Source organism: Anser brachyrhynchus (genome assembly GCF_964034855.1).
Source record: "Anser brachyrhynchus genome assembly, chromosome: Z".
In the NCBI taxonomy this organism is placed as follows: Eukaryota; Metazoa; Chordata; class Aves; order Anseriformes; family Anatidae; genus Anser; species Anser brachyrhynchus.
The window spans coordinates 18,118,445-18,138,555 of record NC_137697.1 but is presented as its reverse complement, the minus strand read 5'-3'; the positions used below and the strand labels follow the sequence as shown (position 1 = coordinate 18,138,555).

Sequence of the window (20,111 nt, the reverse complement as noted above, 5' to 3'; positions counted from 1 at the left end):
TGAAGAAATCTTAAACACTTGCAAAGAGTAATTTTAAGCTTACTTTGGGGAAGAATTAAAAAAGAAACAGAAAAGACTGGAATACAGCCAGAATTTCATTTGATATTTCAGTGGACCAAAAAAAAATTGCTCAAGTAAAACTGGAAGGCTGAAGAAATGGAACGAACACGCATGGTACTCACCAAGTTCTTCCTTAGAAAATACAAGATATGTGTTTTCCTCATTCAGGTTCTTGTTAAAGTCTATACACAGCTCGCTCAACTTTTTCTTCATTGTCTTTATTTCCTGTATTGGGTATAAACTTAACTTAGTGGGAAAAAAAAATCAATTGACAATTACCACCCTCCATATGAACAGAATTTAATTTTTCTAGTTATCTAGAAAGATATTGTAGACTACTGTAGACTGGTAGAAAACTAGTCTATATAACTAAAAAATCTTCTACATCTTTTTTTCTAGATTTTTTTTTTCTTCTAGATTGCTCTACTAGTCTACAGTGAGTACTAGCATTGGCCAAATAATACACTGCAGGTAGTATCATACTTCACTCTCCCTCAGGCTCAGTTTTACCTTTATTTTGGTCTTGAGCAATCCTGTTGCCAATGAATCCTAGGTTGGGTATGTTGCTCTAACAACATCTCAGATTTCTTTTCAACTCTGAGAGGACTGAGCATGTAAACAAGTTCACTGAGCAGAATGTGCTAACATTCAATTATTTTATTTAATTTGAAATTTTAAGTGTAAAGAAAACCTCTAAAATCACTGAGAATCAAAGGACTAAAAATGGATGCAACTTGTTGAAAAGCACTTATTTGAATGGAGTACAGATATGACAAAAAAGAGAATAGCCATACAAGACAAAAGTATTCCAAATCCTTTTTAAAAATGCTGATATTGACCTACCTGAACTATCTTTTAACGTATTTTATAGCACGACTCTACCTCTTACAGGTAAGTTCACATGAACATAGTAATCAACACTAACAAGAACAGACAACAAATGAAAAATTTGGCATCATTAGTCAAGATTTTACTTAAATGTAGCTCAACTATTATCTCCTTATAAAGTATTTAAAAATTCCTTCAAAGATATTGGTTGCCATTTAAGTAATGCAAATACACACTAAATAATATTCCTACTAACACTAGAATGTGAATTAAGAATGATTATTTTCAGCAAAGAAGGAAGTCTATCCAAGAGTCACAAATCTAGATTGTTACATAACATCAGCTTGGAATTTAAAGAAAATTACACCAGCATCTCAAATGCTGACAATTTTAATTCATCATTTTCAGAAGAGACAAGTGCTTTTATACACTCGAGTAAATCCTCCCTTAATGGGGTCAAGATTCTTAGTACTCCCTCTAAATTACCTCATTTTTTTAGTCAAAATGCAAAACCCTTGGACTCATTTTACACCAATGGTTGATATTTGAAATTAAAATAGCTGTGTCTTCTCTTCCAGACAGACATCTGGAGTAAAACAAAACAAAACAAAAAAGCTTAAAAGTGGTGATGCATTCCAATTCTATCTACTGAGTACAGTCAGAGTCTAACAAACTAATTTTGAAGACTTAAAATGATGGAAGTTTAAAGGATGGATATGGAACTAAGAACAGTTAAGATTAGAGTGGTTATTATGCAGGTCCAAAGACACAAAGTTCAAATATATGCTTAGCACACAATCATAATTTTACCCCTTCAACAATTTGTCCCCGTTACTTTATAAACTAAGAAATATATTTACATTCTGCACTTCTTTAGGAAGATGGAGTCCATTTCTTTTTCCCACTTGAACTGATTTTTCTAGATACCGTTTTGTTTCAGGCTTTACATTTTCAAGATCACAGGTTTGCTGAAATGACAATATAGGATAATTTAATTTACAACACAGTGAGAGAAACATTAAGCATTAGAAGGGTCTGAACAGAGTTCTTTAGAACACCACCACAAAAACACTACAACATCCCAGACTTTAGTGTGAAGGATGTTCCAAAAAGTTACCCTATAGTATTCTCACACTGACGTAGCAAGGTTTTAAAACAATTTTCTTTTATTAAATTTCTCAGTCAGAAGCAAGAACCGGAGGCGTGTTCTCTGTACACTTTACTTTACCGAAGTAGCAAATTTAGATGTTGTCGTAATAGCAAGCCCTTTTAGTTATTAGTGCCCTGCACTTAAACTCTTTTGTAGAAGTAGCTCTCTTATATATCATTAAATAGAAGAAATCAGTGCCTTACGGTAATATTAAACTTCAAAACTTGAAGGGATTTTAAAAAATCAAGATTTAATGTATTTAGGGCTCACTGAAGGTTATCAAATAGCATAAAATTCAAGCTTTTGGATCTTCCTCTTTCAGAACAAAGCAATCGGTGGCAACAAATAACACAATAGCTATATGTCAGGTTATGCCATTATGAAGATTCTCGAATGGTCATTTTCTAAATCAACCAACAAGAACAAAGCAAGCAAAGAGACAACATCCTGCTTGTAACAGAACATGAACCAATAATGTGAGGGTCTTCCTGGAAGGTGACAAAGGAATAACTACGTAATTCAGAAAATTGTGATTTTTGTCACAAATCGTGATTTTATTGTATTATTTTATTTTACATTATAATTTTATCTTCCACCATCTAAAAATGAACATTTTAACAAGGTATAATTTATAGTACTTGTTAAAAAGAACATATTCAAGATCATCTTTAAAGTAGCAAGCTGGTGGAATTAGTTCTGACTTGTCTTAACAACCCTCTTGTCAGCTTACCTACCTACAATTAATTCTTGACTACCATCTCTGAAAAGTAAGGACGTTGAAACATGCAAATTTTATGAAAGAGTTACACAACTGTGTGCAAGTGTCAACTAATGATCTGCAAATTACCTCTCTTACTTTACGAGAAAAATAAGAGAGGAACCCACTACATCTAGAAGTGTCAATGCTGTGATATTGAGCAGAAAAATGTTTGATATTTGTAATAATTAGAATTTTCGCATGTTGTTTTTTTAATAGACAACCCATAATTCCAGGTGTTTGTTGTTTTGATTTGTTTTGGTTTTAGCAAAGACTAGTGTGATAGAGAAAGCAAGATTTTACCACGGTATAAGTGAAAAATGCAGATACTGTTCTCTACATTAACATTTAAATTGTGCTAACCATGCTGAAGGCTCAGAAATTAAATGCATAAGGAAAAAAAAACCATGGAGCAGTCTAATCTCCGTAAAAAGATACTGCTTTTATTATAGTAATGATTAAAGACAGAGGATTGTGAAAAGTTTCACTGAGTTATGCAGGCCTTACGAGGGATTTCTCAGCCTCAACATCAGAAATGTTTGAAAAATGGAACTGACACACTACTGAAAATCTCCTGGCCTGAAATCAACAGAATTTTAAGGCAGGAAGAAGGAATTCACAAATACTAATTTTAAGGCCTTACAGACAGTGAATATTGGCTCCTTTTAAAGCTAGGAAAGAGAAATACATTATGTTGGGAAAAAGGAAGTCAAAACTAAATTAGTGTTCTTCATCCTTCTCTTGGTGACTACATCTCTCTCTCCCATACACTTCACCAGACATCAGTTGTAAATAGCTTCTATTTTAACGATAGCCTTTGTGAAGTTTATTTCCAGCATAGACATGATTAAGTCAAGAATAGTTCACATTCAGAAAGACCTGTCAGGTCTATAAGCACTCACAAGCACCAAGGAACCAAGTGTGCTCTGCAGACATCTCTGAACTTCTGCATGGTCAGGATGCTCTCTAAGTCCAATGTTTCTTTGATGAACAACCTCTAAGTTTGCTATTTTTCTGCTAATTTTAAATATACTACACATGAAATTTTGGAGTTTTCCAGAAGTATTAAAATGGTCATCACCAATGATGTTATACGCCATCTCATATTTGTTTTGAACAAGCATGCTACCCTATTCCATGAAGAAATTTTCACGCAGAATAAGAAACAGAACCAACTTAGAATATTGTGAACAAAAACTGCAGCAGCTGTTTACATCAGACTGTTTCCTGAGGGTGTGTGGGTGGAGAAGATTGGCAACATTCTTAAGCATGCCTCTGCTAGCCAACATGTGCAGATGTTAGGTGTAAGAAAATTTAAAAGGATAGTTTCACTACCAAATTCACCTTTATTCCAGGTTTTGGATGCCAAAATTAGTTTTCTAAAGGGTAAGATCCAGGGCATACTTGACAACACAAATTGCAGAAATTTTGCAGAAATCCTTCCCCTTACTTGTGGGGAACAGAAAAAGGCTAGATTATTTTCACTTTTTTAAAGATAAACACAAAAACCTCACACATCTTCCACCATCAACACTACTTAAATAAAGTGGAACTTAGGATGAATCATAAACATAAAGTTTGAAAAAGAACTTATGAAAGTTTGGTCCTTACTGAAGGGAACAAAGACATCCCGGATATCACAAAGATTTGGCACATTTAGTCATCTGTTAGTGGATTGACTGCAGTATAAATAACATGGGAATGTGAGGGGCCTCATAATCCTCACTGCATTTTAACCTGGCCCCTGTAGAGTACCATGAAACTGAATTCACACAAAGAATTCAGAACTATTCATTTCAGAACTATTATATCCTCATTGAGGTGATGAAATGCATGATTTAGCCAAAACGTTTTTACTGGCTTCTTTAAAATGATAACATGATTTCAGCAAAACATTCTGTTTGTTGAAGTCCCTTTTTTTCTCCTCTCCAGGAACCTGACTTTTCAATGCAGAGTTTCTAACGGGAGAAAGTGTTAGAAGTTTAGCAAAAACTAACAAGAGCTTTGTATTGGTATTTGGAAATAGTAAGAGTTGATCAGTCCAGCACTGTTGGCAATTTCACATCTGTTCTACAACGAAAATGTTACTACTTTTACAGTTATTATGAAGTTGATATATGCTCTTATCTTAGTGCAGGTCGCATTTCTAGAACATTAATTGAACACTAAACATGCTCACATGCTGCAGTTAAACCAAGTAAAATCTCAAAAACATTAATTGGAGATTTAAGCAATAATTGTAACTGTTACAAAAGTAAAATATTGCTTCAAAGGAAAACGAAGAAGGAAAGCTTCAAATGAAAAAGATATAAAAAAAATAGAAACTAATGCTAGTTATTAATAGCAATTATCTTCAGTAGCTACTATCAGAAGTACCTGTAAATTAAAATTAGATGGATACACTGATATTATCCCCAAATGTGTCCTATACTGGGGGGGTGAGAAAATCACAAAAAATAATAAATACATATTAAGCCATGTAATTAATAGCAACTGGTTGGGGGTAGGGAACCCAAGTCTGAACTTAAGGCACTATCTGTGCCTTAAGCATCATAAGGTCCTCAAAATGGGGCTATGAAATACCTACATACACACTTAAACAACAGTACTCAGTTAGAGGAAAACACTTGAAAATACGCCTAGAAAACACAGCAAAAGAAAACAATGCTACTGAAAGGCACTTTAATAAGGTGTTGCTAATATTATTTTTGTTCATGGTTTACACTGGAAAAAGCACAAACAATGACTTCAAGAAATAGGGCTCCAAGGTATCACTAGCATCATGAAAAGCTGAACTTTTCATGATGCTAGTGATACCTTGGAGCCCAAACTACAAAATAAACAGTACAAATGAAGAATACAAGATGCATGGAGATGATCAATTAGAAGGGTAACAACAGATACTCAAAGGGATAGAAACTAGTTCAACAGTATCTTTTGACTTAGTTTTACTTTGAGGCTTAAGCATCATATAAGGAGGAAGCTACTATGGGGTTGCCTATAATTAGCAGATCAAAAGAGAGAACTTCAGAGGTCACTCCCTGTTACATGTTCTCAATAACTTTTATAACTTAAAACTCAATTTTAAAATTCTCAATAACTTAACATAGTTTTGGATACAAATTCAAAAGCAGTATAAGTTAATCTAAATACATTGCTATATAGCCTCTTCCTCCCTACTAGGTGATGCTTTGGGCAAACCAGCCCATGGGGATTAGCCAACAGAAAACAGTTCCTTTTATTTTTCTTGACGAGTTTCCTTCTGTGGGTTTAGCTTCCTGAACCAGTTCATTGGAAATTTAGACAAATCTGCTGCAATGGAGAGAGAATGAAACACACACCTAAAGATGAGAGGCAAAGAGTGGGAACACCAAGTTATATTGACTCAAGTTTTTATGGTATGGGAACAGTTGAAACAAAGAGAGTGATGGGGACCTTCAAAAGCATTGTGCATATTAACTTCTTTAGATAAAAGTTTTTCACTTTATATAACAGCTTTTCAACTATTTTAGATAAATAGCTTTTTCATCTATTTTATCTACATTTCTACAAGTTATGCAGATATCATTGTGATTTACCTGCAAATAAACGATCTTCTGAAATACATCGTCTCTCATGCTCATCTCCACATCGAAATTAGAAAGCTTTTTGTCAGCTTCTGTACTTGCTAAGCGTACCTCTTTGTCCGGTGAGACGTGCTGGGGAAAATCCAACATGCTTCTTTCCACTGTTTAAATAAAAGGCAATGAACACTTACACAGAAGGCTAGAGACATCACAGATAAAGAACTTCCACTCTCTTATGATATTTATAGAAGATACAAGAAAAAACGTACCCAAAGCAAGCTGACAATCAGATCAGGCTTGAAGCAAATAAAGTGTAATAATAATGTAATGCAAATAATGTAAAAATGAATGGGTGAAGGAACAAAACTGCGTACCATTATGGCAAATAAACATTTGACAGAAACCATCTATTACCGAAGTCTAATTATCTTACCTTCATACTTCTACAAAGTCCATTGAAGGGTATACTAATATGATATGTGATTTTTGGAAGATGTACCATTTGTAAGTGAAGACTGACATTTTTTCATAGCTGGCACAAATGCTTCTATGTTAGTATTTAAAGTGAAATACTCTGATTCTTCCAAACATGCCCATCTGTCCTGAAGTTATTTTTACATTGGTATGAGAGAATAGTGTAAAATCCCCAATTCTTACATATGTTTAAGGAAAAATAATCTGGTAACCACAAGAGATGTTATGTATTCTGAACTTCTAGAGATCATAAGCTAATACAACATTTTATAGAATATTTTTCTGAGATTAAGTAAAACCTTACTTATTAAACAAATATTGCAACTTTGTAATGAATAGAAGCACTAAACAGAAATGAATTGTTATGACTAACTGAATTAACTTAGTTAAAAACTAATTATCCCCCCATCCTCTTGAAAAAACATGTTTTAGAGTAACAATAGCCTAGGACAATTTGCTGTAAAGCTTTTTAATTTTATTTACTCTGAAGTTGTTTATGAAGCCCTGAGATATTCTCAGCTCTTTAGAAACCTCTGGAATGCAAGCTTGGGCATATGGCTCTTCTTAAAAACCACTGGAAACTCTTTTTCCCCCTCCTGTCCTTCTGCCAAGGTGGTTCAAAACAACGAACTGAGTTTTAGCAGCTTCCAAGTAAAATCTAAGGCCTGCTGTCATATGTGCTTCTTCAGATCATGAGTTTCAGTTACTGGAGTAAGACTGTTTTTCATGTACCTGTGAAAGGGATACACAGGACTTAAAAATCCAGGTTCCTGATGGAATCCTCGCTGTGGTAATATATCCTTATCATATGCCATGAGGTATTTCACAGGTAAGTCCTGGTAATTTTGCATACACCTTCGATGATTGGCACTACAAGTTAGATATGACCCACTTTTGCAATGGCATGTAGAGTAGAAAGTACGTTGTGGAAGATGCAAGTCTCAATGGCTATGCTTAGAGGCTAATGGCCACTATTTTCTGAATCAAACAGATTTGCCTTTTAATTTAATTTAAAGCATAGAAATTTATAATGTGGTGAAAAGGCATACAATAATTGTACCAAATACACTGGTACAACTAAAACTGAATCTGACAGGAAGCTGTTTGAATCAAGATTACTCAGTCTTTTTGCCAGCATTGATTTCAGTCAATGAATTTGATATGCCCAAACAGTAATTCTAAGTGATGTAAAAGCCACAGACTAATATTACAGTGCAATCGTTTGTGCTGCAAGCTGCTCTTTTTTGCTAAGTGAAGACTAAGCTCCAAGCCAAGGTGCCTGTTTTCAGCACTTCTGTTGCTGCAGCAGATTTTCTGAGAGGATTTAAGAGAACCTGACATTTTATTACACAGACTACTTTGGGGATGCCATGCAGCCACCACACGATCCATCACCTTTTCTCCACTAAGACCATATCAATCTTTCCACGGCTCTAATTGAATTGTTTGTTTCAGTCTGATTATACAGCCTTTGAGAAAGGCGCTGCTTACAAGCTTCAATGTAATACCTATCCCATGGACACTCTATACTGTTGCACTCTGTCCCCTAGTGGTTGTACTCAGTTTGAAAATAAAATACAACTGCGCAGAGCTTAACATGCAAAAAATAAAACAGGTGACCACTGCAGTTCTCTGGAGTCATCAAAAAGATCAGCAACATAGTTTTTCTAATCCTTATTTTTGCCTCTAGATTAAAGTAGCAGAACTTCATAGCTGATCATGTTACACACTGCAGAGAGATCCTGAAAAATGACTATGACTGGAGGACCCTTAAGAGATGAGACTTCTACACATTCTACACAAGGACAGCTGAGATCTGAACTGTAAGCCAGAACTATCTTTCCTCATAGTTTCTTCATGTGCAGATGGAATGCACTATGGAGAGAATCAATGAAAGTATGCACTAACCTGCATATTCTACCTCTATATCTGCCAAGGCCCGTACAGTATTTTCATGTGTTACTTCTTCAATATCAAGCATCCCAACGCTGTCATATACATGCTTTGTCTTCCTGATTAGTTCTTCAGTTCTTGATCTAATTTGCTCTGGTGAGAGGTCCCATCTCAAAAGGTTTCGGCCTGATGCGATGTATGAAGAAGCCTTGAGCTGGCTAGTGATTTCTGCTCCTAATGTCATTCTCAACACAAGCCGTGGCCCAATGGACCTGAAATGAGAAAAAAGATCTTTATATAGGAAGACTCTAGTTGAAGATGTAGTTTATAGTAAACATCAGAAAAGCAGTTGACCTTTAATAATCACAGAATGTTTTCATTCAAGAAAGAACAAAGTCTTTTTTAGAGCCATGTATTTCTTGCACAGCGGGACTACATATAGCCAACACCCTTATCATTTAAGTTTAATTTTAGATAAATCAGAGGTTTGTCTTCTACCTTTATCCACCTAGAGGATGAACAAGTGCCATCTAATATGTTTGTAGACAGAGATAAAAATTTTGGTATAGAAATAATAAAAATATAGAAATATAAAATAGACAGGTTCAGTTACTACTCAATCTTCTATGAAAAACAGAATTTCAGTTACTGAAGCTCTACAGAGACAATCAGTATTTGCATTTTTGAAATTAGGAATAAAACCCACACAGTGATTTGTAGATTATGAAGACCAAGGGCTGCAAATATGTATACAACTAGATGAAAAAAAAAGTAATTTGTTTGTGCTCACTTAACAAACAATTTTATATTTATATTGGATGTCTGCCCCATAATCAGCCATGGGAGGGAAACTTCTAGTTGCTATTCTGTTGAAAATTTATTCTCTTAATTGTCATGGATTTTATATAGATAGCTTCACTTTAGTGCAAGAATTTACATACTATTGAGCTGATTATATAAATCAAGTATATTTCAGCTTTAGCTAGCAGAAAAGTTCACATACATAACTCATCGTAAGTGTGCAGTGCAATTCCTGGCTGCCTTTTTACTAATTTTTGTGACAATACTAAGAACATGTACCTAGGAGCAATGAATCCAAATCAAAGTTAAGAAGACACTGACTTTGAAATACTGACTCCCACACTCCCACCTCCCTGGCCCAGAAAAGCAACACTCAGCTTTGTTGTATGAAGGAGATATTTAGAGTTAGGCAGCTGACTGAAATTGGGCTAATGAAAACCCATGGTCAACAACATATTAATCTTTAGAACACAGTAATATCTCAGTTATGTATGAATTATTTGCTGAGAGATATTACAACTTTACAGTAATTAAAAACTTGCATTCATGGAGTAAAGCGCTGCGGTGTTTAGTATCAACATACACCTTCAGAAAAGCAACAAGGAGATTCTAGACCTTCGAGCTACTAAGGTCAGCTCTGGCAGGCAGAGACTATCTGCCTCCACATTTCATTCATATTATATATATATATACACACATATATATATATATATATATATAGTTACAGTAATAATGACAATGATTTTCAACCATAACTAAAGAAATATAAGAAAACACAGAGAGAGCTCACTACTAAAAGGAATGCTTACTTTACACTGTTTTATATAAAATACCTTTTCCTGTTAACACCAGTCATTGTGCATGAACTCATTTTATTGCAAAACCAGTCTGGTATGTGCATAAGTGCTCAAATAGGTTTTGGCATACAATACAGGGAGCATACATAAAAGGACAGGCAATTTTAGCCTGAAGGAAAAACAAAGCACAAGAGTGAAGTGCTAACAATCTGAGAGGAGCCGCACTCAGAGCTTGTATTTGAAGGCAAGACTTTTAATAAAAAGTCTTGTTGGTCTTTAACAGGAATTTTCTAGATATAGCCTAGCCAAAATTATTTTCATACAGGACATAAATGAAAGACAACATTCCTATCTTTATGTTGAGATTTTATTTCCCTTGTTACTACAGTTTCTTCAAATCCTCCCACACCAATGTAGACAAGACGCTTACTTTTCACTTCTACCAGCATACAGAAGTATCAGTGTCCAGCATATTGACAATTTAACTCTGAAAATGAAGCCTGAATAAAGAATATTCTTTCCATCTCTGCTTTCTCTCTCCAGTATGAATTCAGATGTGACATGACTGAATTACTAGCTCCACCACCAGACTACTGCAACTTGGAATCTCATTTAGAAGACTCTGATAGATCAAACTGCTTTCGTAAAAGCAAAAGGGTATGTAATAGCATTCTCAGAATGCGATAGTCTCTCATTCTCCCAAAATACTGAATTCTATCCTGAATCTACAAATCTATTAAAGAATAGTACTTAATTAAGTCCGCTTCCCACTGGACTGTGCTATATCTAGTCTTTCACACATCACAAGTGCAGCTCTGGCACAACCTCATGGGTGCTGAAGGGGAATCTCCATAAAAGTAGTTTCAAGGCTCTGAACTCTAACTCCCTCCCCCCTGCCAGAAAATATCATAAAGAATATAAAATGTGCCAAATTAAGGTCAAACTAGAAGTGGAACAGAATCAAAGGAAAACAATAAATCCAAAAGCATAGAAGTTGACAATTAAGCTAAAGTGCAGATATTCTTCTTTAAAGAGAACTTACAGATTTCTATAATTCATTACCTTCACACAGACATGAAGAAAATGCAGCTCTGCCACTGACCAACAACATATTATCATAAACAATCATGAAAATAATCACAGCAACAACAGATTACATTAACTTCAGCTGTCAAAAAAGTATAATTAATAAAGTTGGACAAATTTAATTAATAAAGGGTCCCTAATTGCTGCAGAGCACTCCTTTTAAGCACCAAAAAAGATGAGACCACCTGATTTTCTCAGTATATTGGCTAGCTGCATTAAGGAATACACATACAAAATTGATAGCTTCATAAACAATTGCCATGAATGCCATCAAGTGATTGACTGTATCTGTTAGAGACAGCTAAACATGGAACAAAACCAGCTTTGTTTTGCAATGCTGACACCTTGTCTTCTCCTGCTGATACAATGAAGAAGTCATTCATATAGATTAACAAAGCCAGCATAAACTCAGAAGGACCTGCAAGTCTTTCCATCTGACCAAGTGAATGGAGGCTTTCAAAAACAGTAACATAACATTTCAAGTAAAAACCATCAGGACATGCAACAATAACATGAAACTTCAAATAAACATATAAAAACACCTGCCGTTACCTTCCTACTAGTTGAGCAGACTCACATGAGATTAATGAAAAACAAAATGCAACTAAAGTATACACACAGGTGAAAACTCAGTCTTGCTATGTCTTTCAGTGGATTAGTATTTCATATTCTTTATCTACATAAAATTGTAAACCAATTCAAATATATAGTAAACTTCAAGTATATAATAAAAGTGATAATTTGTTTTGTTCATGAAAAAAGCCAAGACATGTCAGATGCAAAATTAACAATTAAATAGACTATAAAAAGAAACAAGAAATGAGAGCATAGCTAAAATAATGAATGTTTAAAAATGATTTGCAACTATATTTGTCATATTATTAGAGAGAAAATATTACTGTAAATTGTACCACTGAGGAAAATTTTAACTTCCCAGATATAGCTTGGAAAATAAATTAAATAAATTATATTAATTATGGTAGGCACCAGATGCAATAGCAAAGAGCATTTTTCAAGAAGTAAATGAACCAACATGCTGCAATTATTATATAAAAGGCTTGTGTTTCGGTTAATGGCAGCAACATTACAGAAGAGCCAGCCATTCCTTGGACTGAGCAATCAGAAAACAATTCAGTTTAAATTAGACAGAAGAATAAACAAATGTAGGTCCATAAATAAGGTTATGTGTATTCTGCGTAAAGTGTTGCTAGAGTCTGTAGTGGCCAGTTCAAACTGTTTCAGTCATTACACTCAACTTTCTGCAGTGCTGTGTAGGACTGTTGACAACCCTGGGTTAGGGATAAGGTCCGTGTTCAGCAGCAGGATGGGCTTAAGACATTCCTCTTCCTTCCTATTCCTCCCCCTGCTGCTCATTTCTGCCTTTGTGCACCCCTGCATCTCTGATGGCAGAGTAACTACTGGTAGGATCGTACCTCAGAGAGTCACGGTACCATACAGGTGAAGAATGAATCACAGAATGGTTTGGATTGGAAGGGACCTTAAAGATCACCCTGTTCCAACCCCTCTGCCATGGGCAGGGACACCTCCCACCAGACCAGGTTGCCCAAAGCCCCATCCAGCCTGGCCTTGAGCACCTCCAGGGATGGGGCATCCACAGCTTCTCTGGGCAACCTGTGCCAGTGCCTCACCACTCTCTGAGTGAAGAGCTTATTCCTAATATCTAATCTCAATTTACCCTCTTTTTCTCTCTCCCACTTTCCTGTAGGCCCCCTTAGGTACTGGAAGGCCCCTGTAAGATCTCCCTGGAGATTTCTCTTCTCCACGCTGAACAACCCCAACTCCCTCAGCCTGTCCTCATAGGAGAGGTGCTCCAGCCACTCGATCATTTTTGGGGCTGTCCTCTAGACCCACTCCAACAGCTCCATGTCCTTCTCACATGTGGGGCCCCAGAGCTGAACAAAGGGCTCGAGGTGGGGTCTCACAAAAGCAGTGCAGAGGGGCAGAATCACCTCCCTCGCCCTGCTGGCCACGCTGCTTTTGGTGCAGCCCAAGACACAGCTGCCTTTGCGGGCTGCAAGCATGCACCGCCAGCTCCTGTCAAGCTTCTCAGCTACCAGTATTCCCAAGTCCCTCTCCTCAGGGCTGCCCTCCAATCCCTCATTGCCCAGCCTGTGCTGATGTTTAGGATTACCCTGACTGAGGTGCACTTGGCCCTGTTGAACCCCATGAGGTTCGCACAGGCCCACCTCTCAGGCCTGCCCAGGTCCCTCCGGATGGCATCCCTTCCCTCCAGCACGTCCATCGCACCACACAGCTTGCTGTCCTCCACAAATGGACCAAAAAATGGAATGGGGTGGGGGGTTTCAGCTCATCACTTCCATCCCATATTTGATGTGTGACTTCAAAACAGTTGTGCTGGCTTAAGGAGCACAAAGGAGTGCCAACAGCCACCTAAGCCTGCACTCCTGCTAGAGGATACATGTGAAATGTATGGGTTTAGTCTTGAGGTCTTGAGATGATTGCTGTCATTAATGATAATTTCTACCAAAAGCTGTACAAGTTGAATAATAACTTAGTAGTTATTATTAGTAGATGACGCTTAGTAGTGACTTCTAAAACAAGATTTTAAAAACGAAAACAGATCTTCTAAGTTACAGACCACAATCATTGCTATTTTTGCTAGAATGCCAGGTACTTTATTTTGCCAACAAATCTACAATTTGATTACTTGCTGCTTCTGGAAAATATAAATATGATTTGACTTGATTGAGGACCTTTATAATATAAATACCCTATTGCATTAGAGTATTGTGTTACTCTATTACTGTATTGGAATACTCTATTACAGTAATATAGTGGCCAATGTAACTGCTGCAAAGACAATCAATGCAATTAAACTTACAGGTTGACTTTAAACTTGTACAGTAAATACTTTAAACATAATAAACATTTATGTCAGACTGTTTTTGTTTAAAAACAATTTTCCACATCTGGAACATGCCAAACAACCCTTTGTAATAAAGCACTACTATAACAAAATAAGAAACCACAGTCTTTGAAGCAGAATCAGCAAATGTTAGCATCAGCTTTAGAAAATACAAATAAAAAAATCTGCAACCTTGGTCACAAGGTGCTCCTACTACTGATGATCACTTTAAAATATACTCAAGATTTAAGTCTTCTGTCTCATTTATCTCTAAGTACGGATAGCTTTGATTCCATCCAAGACTCTTAAATGATAGTTTTCAAATCAATCTTTACCTAAACAGTATTAGTTACAATGATGAATGAGATCTTACAAACTAATAAAATATATTTTAAAATGTATTTCTGGGAAACATGTATACAGACAGGTTTATTGTACATACTCATAGATCTGACAGTTCCGTATAGCCATATAAATATAAGAGTATATCAGCTTAGTGTAGGATGGAAAACTACATCCTCTGCTGGTGAAAGGTCTGGTATAACAGCTTCGGCGATAATGGGAAAACCAAGACAGAAAAGATTAAAAAAAAAAAAAGAAATAAAAAAAAAGAAGGAAAAAAGAAAAATAAAAAAGACAGAGGCATTAAGATGATTTAGCACTGAATATATACTCCTAAAGGTTTGTACATATTACCTTGAAACAAAATGGAATATTACACTTTCTGTGCACTTCCATAAGTAGAAAAGATGGTTCTCATCTTCATAAAATTATCAAAATGTGAAGGTTTCTTACACACAAAACCACCAAATAAAATGTCATCTTCTAGTTTTTGAATATTCTAAGGAAAAACAAATACAAAGATGTTTTTCTTGTTGCACCTTATGTACACTTTGGGGGGGTATTCCCAACGATGCAAATGAGAGAAGATTTGGTAATCACAATAAATAAACTTATTTTTCAATTAATAATTTACTGTATCACGCTTTGTAAAAGCTCTTAATTTAGAAACGAGAACAGCAACAGGATCGTTATTTCTTTTGAAACAGCAGCTCTCAGTTAAACTCTTCCTTATCTTACAGGCTGCAAGAGAACCAACACCGCATGCTGGAAGCCAGCGTTGTGGGCGTGAAGACCGTTTCATCAGGAACAGCAACTAGCATTCTCACGGCCTCACTCGGTGTTTTATCCCCACCTAGCGGTCATGTTCAAATGAAAAAAAAAAAAAGTTCCAAGGCAATACAAGAACTGACAGTTTGCCGCAGGAGCAATTATTTAATACTTGAATAATATTTCCCTGAGAGCGTTACCAAACACATATAAACAATAACAGACAGTCATGGTGTATGTAAACCATTACAACAGCTAAGGCTCGTAGTCAGTGGAACGTAAGGCTTTCTTATTTCCTTTGAGTGAAGACCTATATTATTAAAAAAAGAAGATTTCAGAAACAAACTACAGTCAGTATTCACCAACAGCTAATATAGTAGAGGATGGTACTTGGCCTCTGTTCTCTGCATGGATTTTAAGACAGAAATTTTGTAGACTAAAATCTTTGTACTATTTAGACAGCCTAAATTCTTGCTTGAATTCTAAACACGTCTCCACACTGTTTCAGTTTTGACTCATAGCTTCAGACAATAAGTAATTATTTTTTTTTTATTCCAGAGTAAAGAAAGGACAAAAATTAAGGAAAGTCAGCAGAGCACTGAGTAAACCATGGCAGAAAAAGGGAAAGGAAGAAAAAGGGAAAGGAAGAAAAAAAGTCCAAGACAGAACAAGAGTTATATCAACTCAACGCTGACTGAGCTAATTGGAGGGGAAGATGGGGGGGCACATTATTTCAAGTTGGCAAAAGGAATGAGACCACAACCCCAGAATTTAAGTCAGCACTTTTTCCTGCTGGACAAACACATTTGAAATCATTACTACAAGTGTCTGGAGCAGTGAATACATGCCTTGAATTCTTGGGCCCTTTTCCTTAGAAAAGTACTTGGCTTTGTGTCATGACAGAGTTTGACACAGACAGAACTCAGTATGGCAAGAGGACAGTTTGCTTAGTATTGCTGAATTTTGAGTTCCATAACTCTTGAGAGAAACTTTTTTTTTCTTAAGCTATGTTTGATGGAATAGAAGATCTAGAACTTTTTAACACTAAATAATTCATTTTGTCATTAAATCTTTCAGAAAAGAAAAGATTCTTTGCATCTCAGATCACTGTAAGCTGTGTGTTGATTACACTTCTATAATAGATACACACTTTTAGCTCTTAAGATCAATGTAAGTTAAAAAAGCTGCAAGTTACATGATCACTTTAAAACCTTTATCGAAAAATACATTTCTCTCAGTTCTACTTTTATAATCTTATTATCTGGCAACAAATGTTTACTGGTTTCTCCGGTAGAATTAACATCAACAGTAAAGTAATTGAAAAATGAACTCTTGGCTAATGAAAAATGCAGACCATAAGCAGGAATTCATACAGGTGCATAATGTGTTACGTCTGCCGCAAATCCCTAGGCAGTCTTCCTGTACTTGCATCCTCTATCCCTGTCCCCTCAACAGTCCTTAAACAAAAGCAATTCGGAAACTGCTCTGACTGACTTTTATAAGAGGTGATTTCCATGCAGTAGTCTGGAGAGGACCGTGCGGAAGGTCAGGGTTTCTGCAGACTGCCTCATCTCCTCTCTCCCCATTCACGGCATTCTGGTACCCATCATTGTTAAACTCTTACTAGGACTGCTAAACTGGGCTACAAATCCAGTCTGTGAACTGAACCCTTATGGTGTCACTGCAAATTTCCAACATACGACATTTCGGTTGGAGAATCTTAGAAAGGAGCTGAGAGACTTTTCAACACGTACGTGCAGACTGCAGGTGAACTGCTTAAATTACACTGAATTTGATGCAGGAGGCACTCATCAAGAGTTAATTTGATGATCCTTGTGTGTTCCTTCCAACTCAGGACATGAGTCATGATTCTATGATCAAGGTTATCTTCTTGCTTGGTTCTACCATCAGGTGAACCATACAAAACACAATAGAAAAAAATATTTCCAGCTCTCTCTGGTACTGCCGCATAAGCGTCTAACAAAGGTCTATCATACCTGCTACGTAAACAGCAAACGCATGCTATTTAGTGCTAACACCACACACTGTTACAAGGACAGTTCAGTACTTGAACAAAATCATACAAAGCATTAAGAACAGTTTGTTGATTCCAACTGAAAAACAAGTGGTACTGCAAGACAGAAAAAAAGTATTAAGCAGGGTTTGTAACATAAAAGCTAGATACATTTAAAGTGTACTGCATTCTTTTCTACAGAAGGAACCCATGACTCAATCTATTGGAATTCTTTGAAGGACTCAAAACAGAGAGAGATCAGTCTACACAGCTAGTGTAGTCTGTTTGGCTTTCAAAGACTAATGGAGAGATTAGCGAAGTTACATTTACTCATGACAATACACATGAAATGTCAGGAGTGAGCAGAAGTGGAAGAGAGAACAGAACACAAAGATTTATTATACCAGTCTGTAACATGTGAAGCACAAAGACACTATGTGCAGTTCTGCTCATCCCAACAGTTATAAACTTCCTCATCTTCTGTTCTCCCACCTGCCCCAAACCTTTTCCTCTTCTACCAAGTCATGATGAGTCAATACTGATCAGCTGCAGTGAGAAATTAATTCCATCCAAAGAATAACTAACTAGATGGGGATTCTTCAGCCTGGACAAAAACAAACAAACAGAGGAAGTATTTAAGAAATTTATACAATCATGAAGAGCATGGAGAGAATGAACTGTGATGAATGTTCCCCCTATTACTTCTGACACAACTAAGAAAAAGATCAAACAGTCTTAGGAAGCTTGTTCAATGTAAAAACGCACTAGTAGACTAATTTTTGTACAAAATCCTAAGGCAAATACTTTTTGTGTAGGGAAGTCCCCAGAACCTAGACTACAACAAGGCACAGGACTGTTCTGAAAAGTTACTGCTGCATGTTTGCCTTCTCTTATGTGCTTTCCTAGGCATCCTGATCCTGAGTTCTGTAGGAAAGAGGACAGATTTTTGAAATAATCCAAACCATTGAAAAGAAATTTTTCCAAGCCAGACATTTCACAGACTCATACAATAACCCAAATCAGAAAGGACCCACAAGAATCATTGAGTCCAACTCCTGGCTCCACATAGGACCACCCAAATATCAGACCAGATGTCTGAGAGCGTTGTCCAAATGCTTCTGGAACTCTGACAGGCTCAATGCCATGACCATTGCCCTTGGGAGCCTGTCCCAGTGCCCGACCACCCTCTTGGTGAAGAACGTTTTCCTCACACCCAGCCTGACCTTCCCCTGTCCCTGCCCCATGCCTTTCCCTCAGGTCCTTCTGTCTTCGTAGAGAGAACGTCAAAACAGTTATTTCCTCAAAAGATGTTAATTTCATTGCTTTTTTTAGTGTGTTCCAACCAGTGCACTACAGGACAAACTCAGACCACAAAATGCTTATGAGGCTGACATCTTTGACTCAGTAGGTCCAGGGAACATTTTGCTCTGCAAACTCTGCTGAGCAGCCAAATTGTTTCTCTAGAGCCTGCTGCAGTTAGAAAGGTGGCGGCTGTCGCTTTTGTCCACAGGAGAGCAGTGCTGCTGGGGTACACAGATGGGGTTGTGCAGTCTGTGGAGCACAGGGAAAGTGAAAGATGTCCTGTGCTTCCTGTCTGGTCCTTGCCATCGCTGGTGTTGGACCTGACAGTTTAAGGAAAGCACACACACACTAGGGCAATAAGTATGCTACAGGAAAGCAACTACAAAAGGTCTTCCCAGTTCTATGACCTCCATCCCCATTCCCTGCTCCTCCTCCTGCCTCTTCCCACCAACCCTGTTTCTTGCCAGTTTACTTCCTTGACGAGAGAAAAAAATGTGTTCAGATTCTCTTTCCAGAGACAAAAATCTAAAATTAGGTCTTAAATAGAAATTCTCATTCTTCCAGAGCCCACATACATCTATTTTGCTACTCAAAACTTTATTTTGAAGATTTTGAAGGAAAGTCTTCAGAATTCTTGAATCCTGGAGAATCGTTTTAGGACAATGAAATTATTTAAATCACACTTCCCACTTTATTTTTTTCCCATTACTACTAATATCCTCAAAGAGTAAATAGATTATTGTCACAACTTAATTAATCTATGTGTTAGCCTGCTTTTTTCCTACGCACTTTACTGAAAATGTTACTCCTTGAATCTTTCAGATTCTAATAGGAAAGGTGCTCAATTAGAAATAGCCTCCTTCCATAAATCTGCCCATCTTAACTAAAATAGTCAAATGTTTAGTCAATATAAGATATGTTTGAAACTTCCTAAAAACTGACATTTGTATCTCACATTAGCATTGTGAGTGTGTTTGCTATTCAACATTTCTGCAGCCATTTGCTTAGCTTTGGAAGATCAGAGGTCTCTATTTGGCATCCAGGGTCACTCTTTTTTTAAGGGGGAGTGGAGGGGGACAATTACTTGGTTACACTCAAATGATGACTGACAAAAATAATGCAATTAACAAATTGCAGTGATCGTTCCCTGATGTACTTACAACACGTGGTGAAAAAATAAAAATCAATGCCTAAATCAATACCCAACACTTCCTTAGTATTTAGGAAGGGGGGATCTTTAGTTTCAAAATGCAAATTGGAAAGATTGATCTTTTAATTTTTCTCTGAAGGAATAACTTCAGTCCTTCAAGCACTCCATTTCTTTCTTTTTGTCTGAAAAATCTGCAGGAGAAATATGGGCAGTCAACACAAAACATGGAGAACAGC

At 36.6% G+C, this 20,111-nt stretch overlaps 1 protein-coding gene across 5 annotated transcripts in view; it reads right to left on the bottom strand.

The window, feature by feature from the left end:
• The window catches only part of NLN (neurolysin), a gene marked incomplete at its 5' end in the record, with an annotated part of 39,144 nt that overhangs the window by 18,378 nt on the left and 655 nt on the right, over positions 1-20,111 (bottom strand). For 2 of the 5 annotated variants that reach the window (XM_080574678.1, XM_080574677.1), the window contains 5 exons: positions 183-285; positions 1,749-1,856; positions 6,374-6,522; positions 8,744-9,000; positions 17,828-18,027. In XM_080574678.1, the coding sequence (XP_080430804.1) occupies positions 183-285; positions 1,749-1,856; positions 6,374-6,522; positions 8,744-8,972 (589 nt within the window). Of the gene's footprint in view, positions 1-182; positions 286-1,748; positions 1,857-6,373; positions 6,523-8,743; positions 9,001-17,109; positions 17,808-17,827; positions 18,028-20,111 lie in introns of those variants that run through there. The other 3 variants (XM_080574676.1, XM_080574675.1, XM_080574674.1) reach the window with 3 other exon arrangements.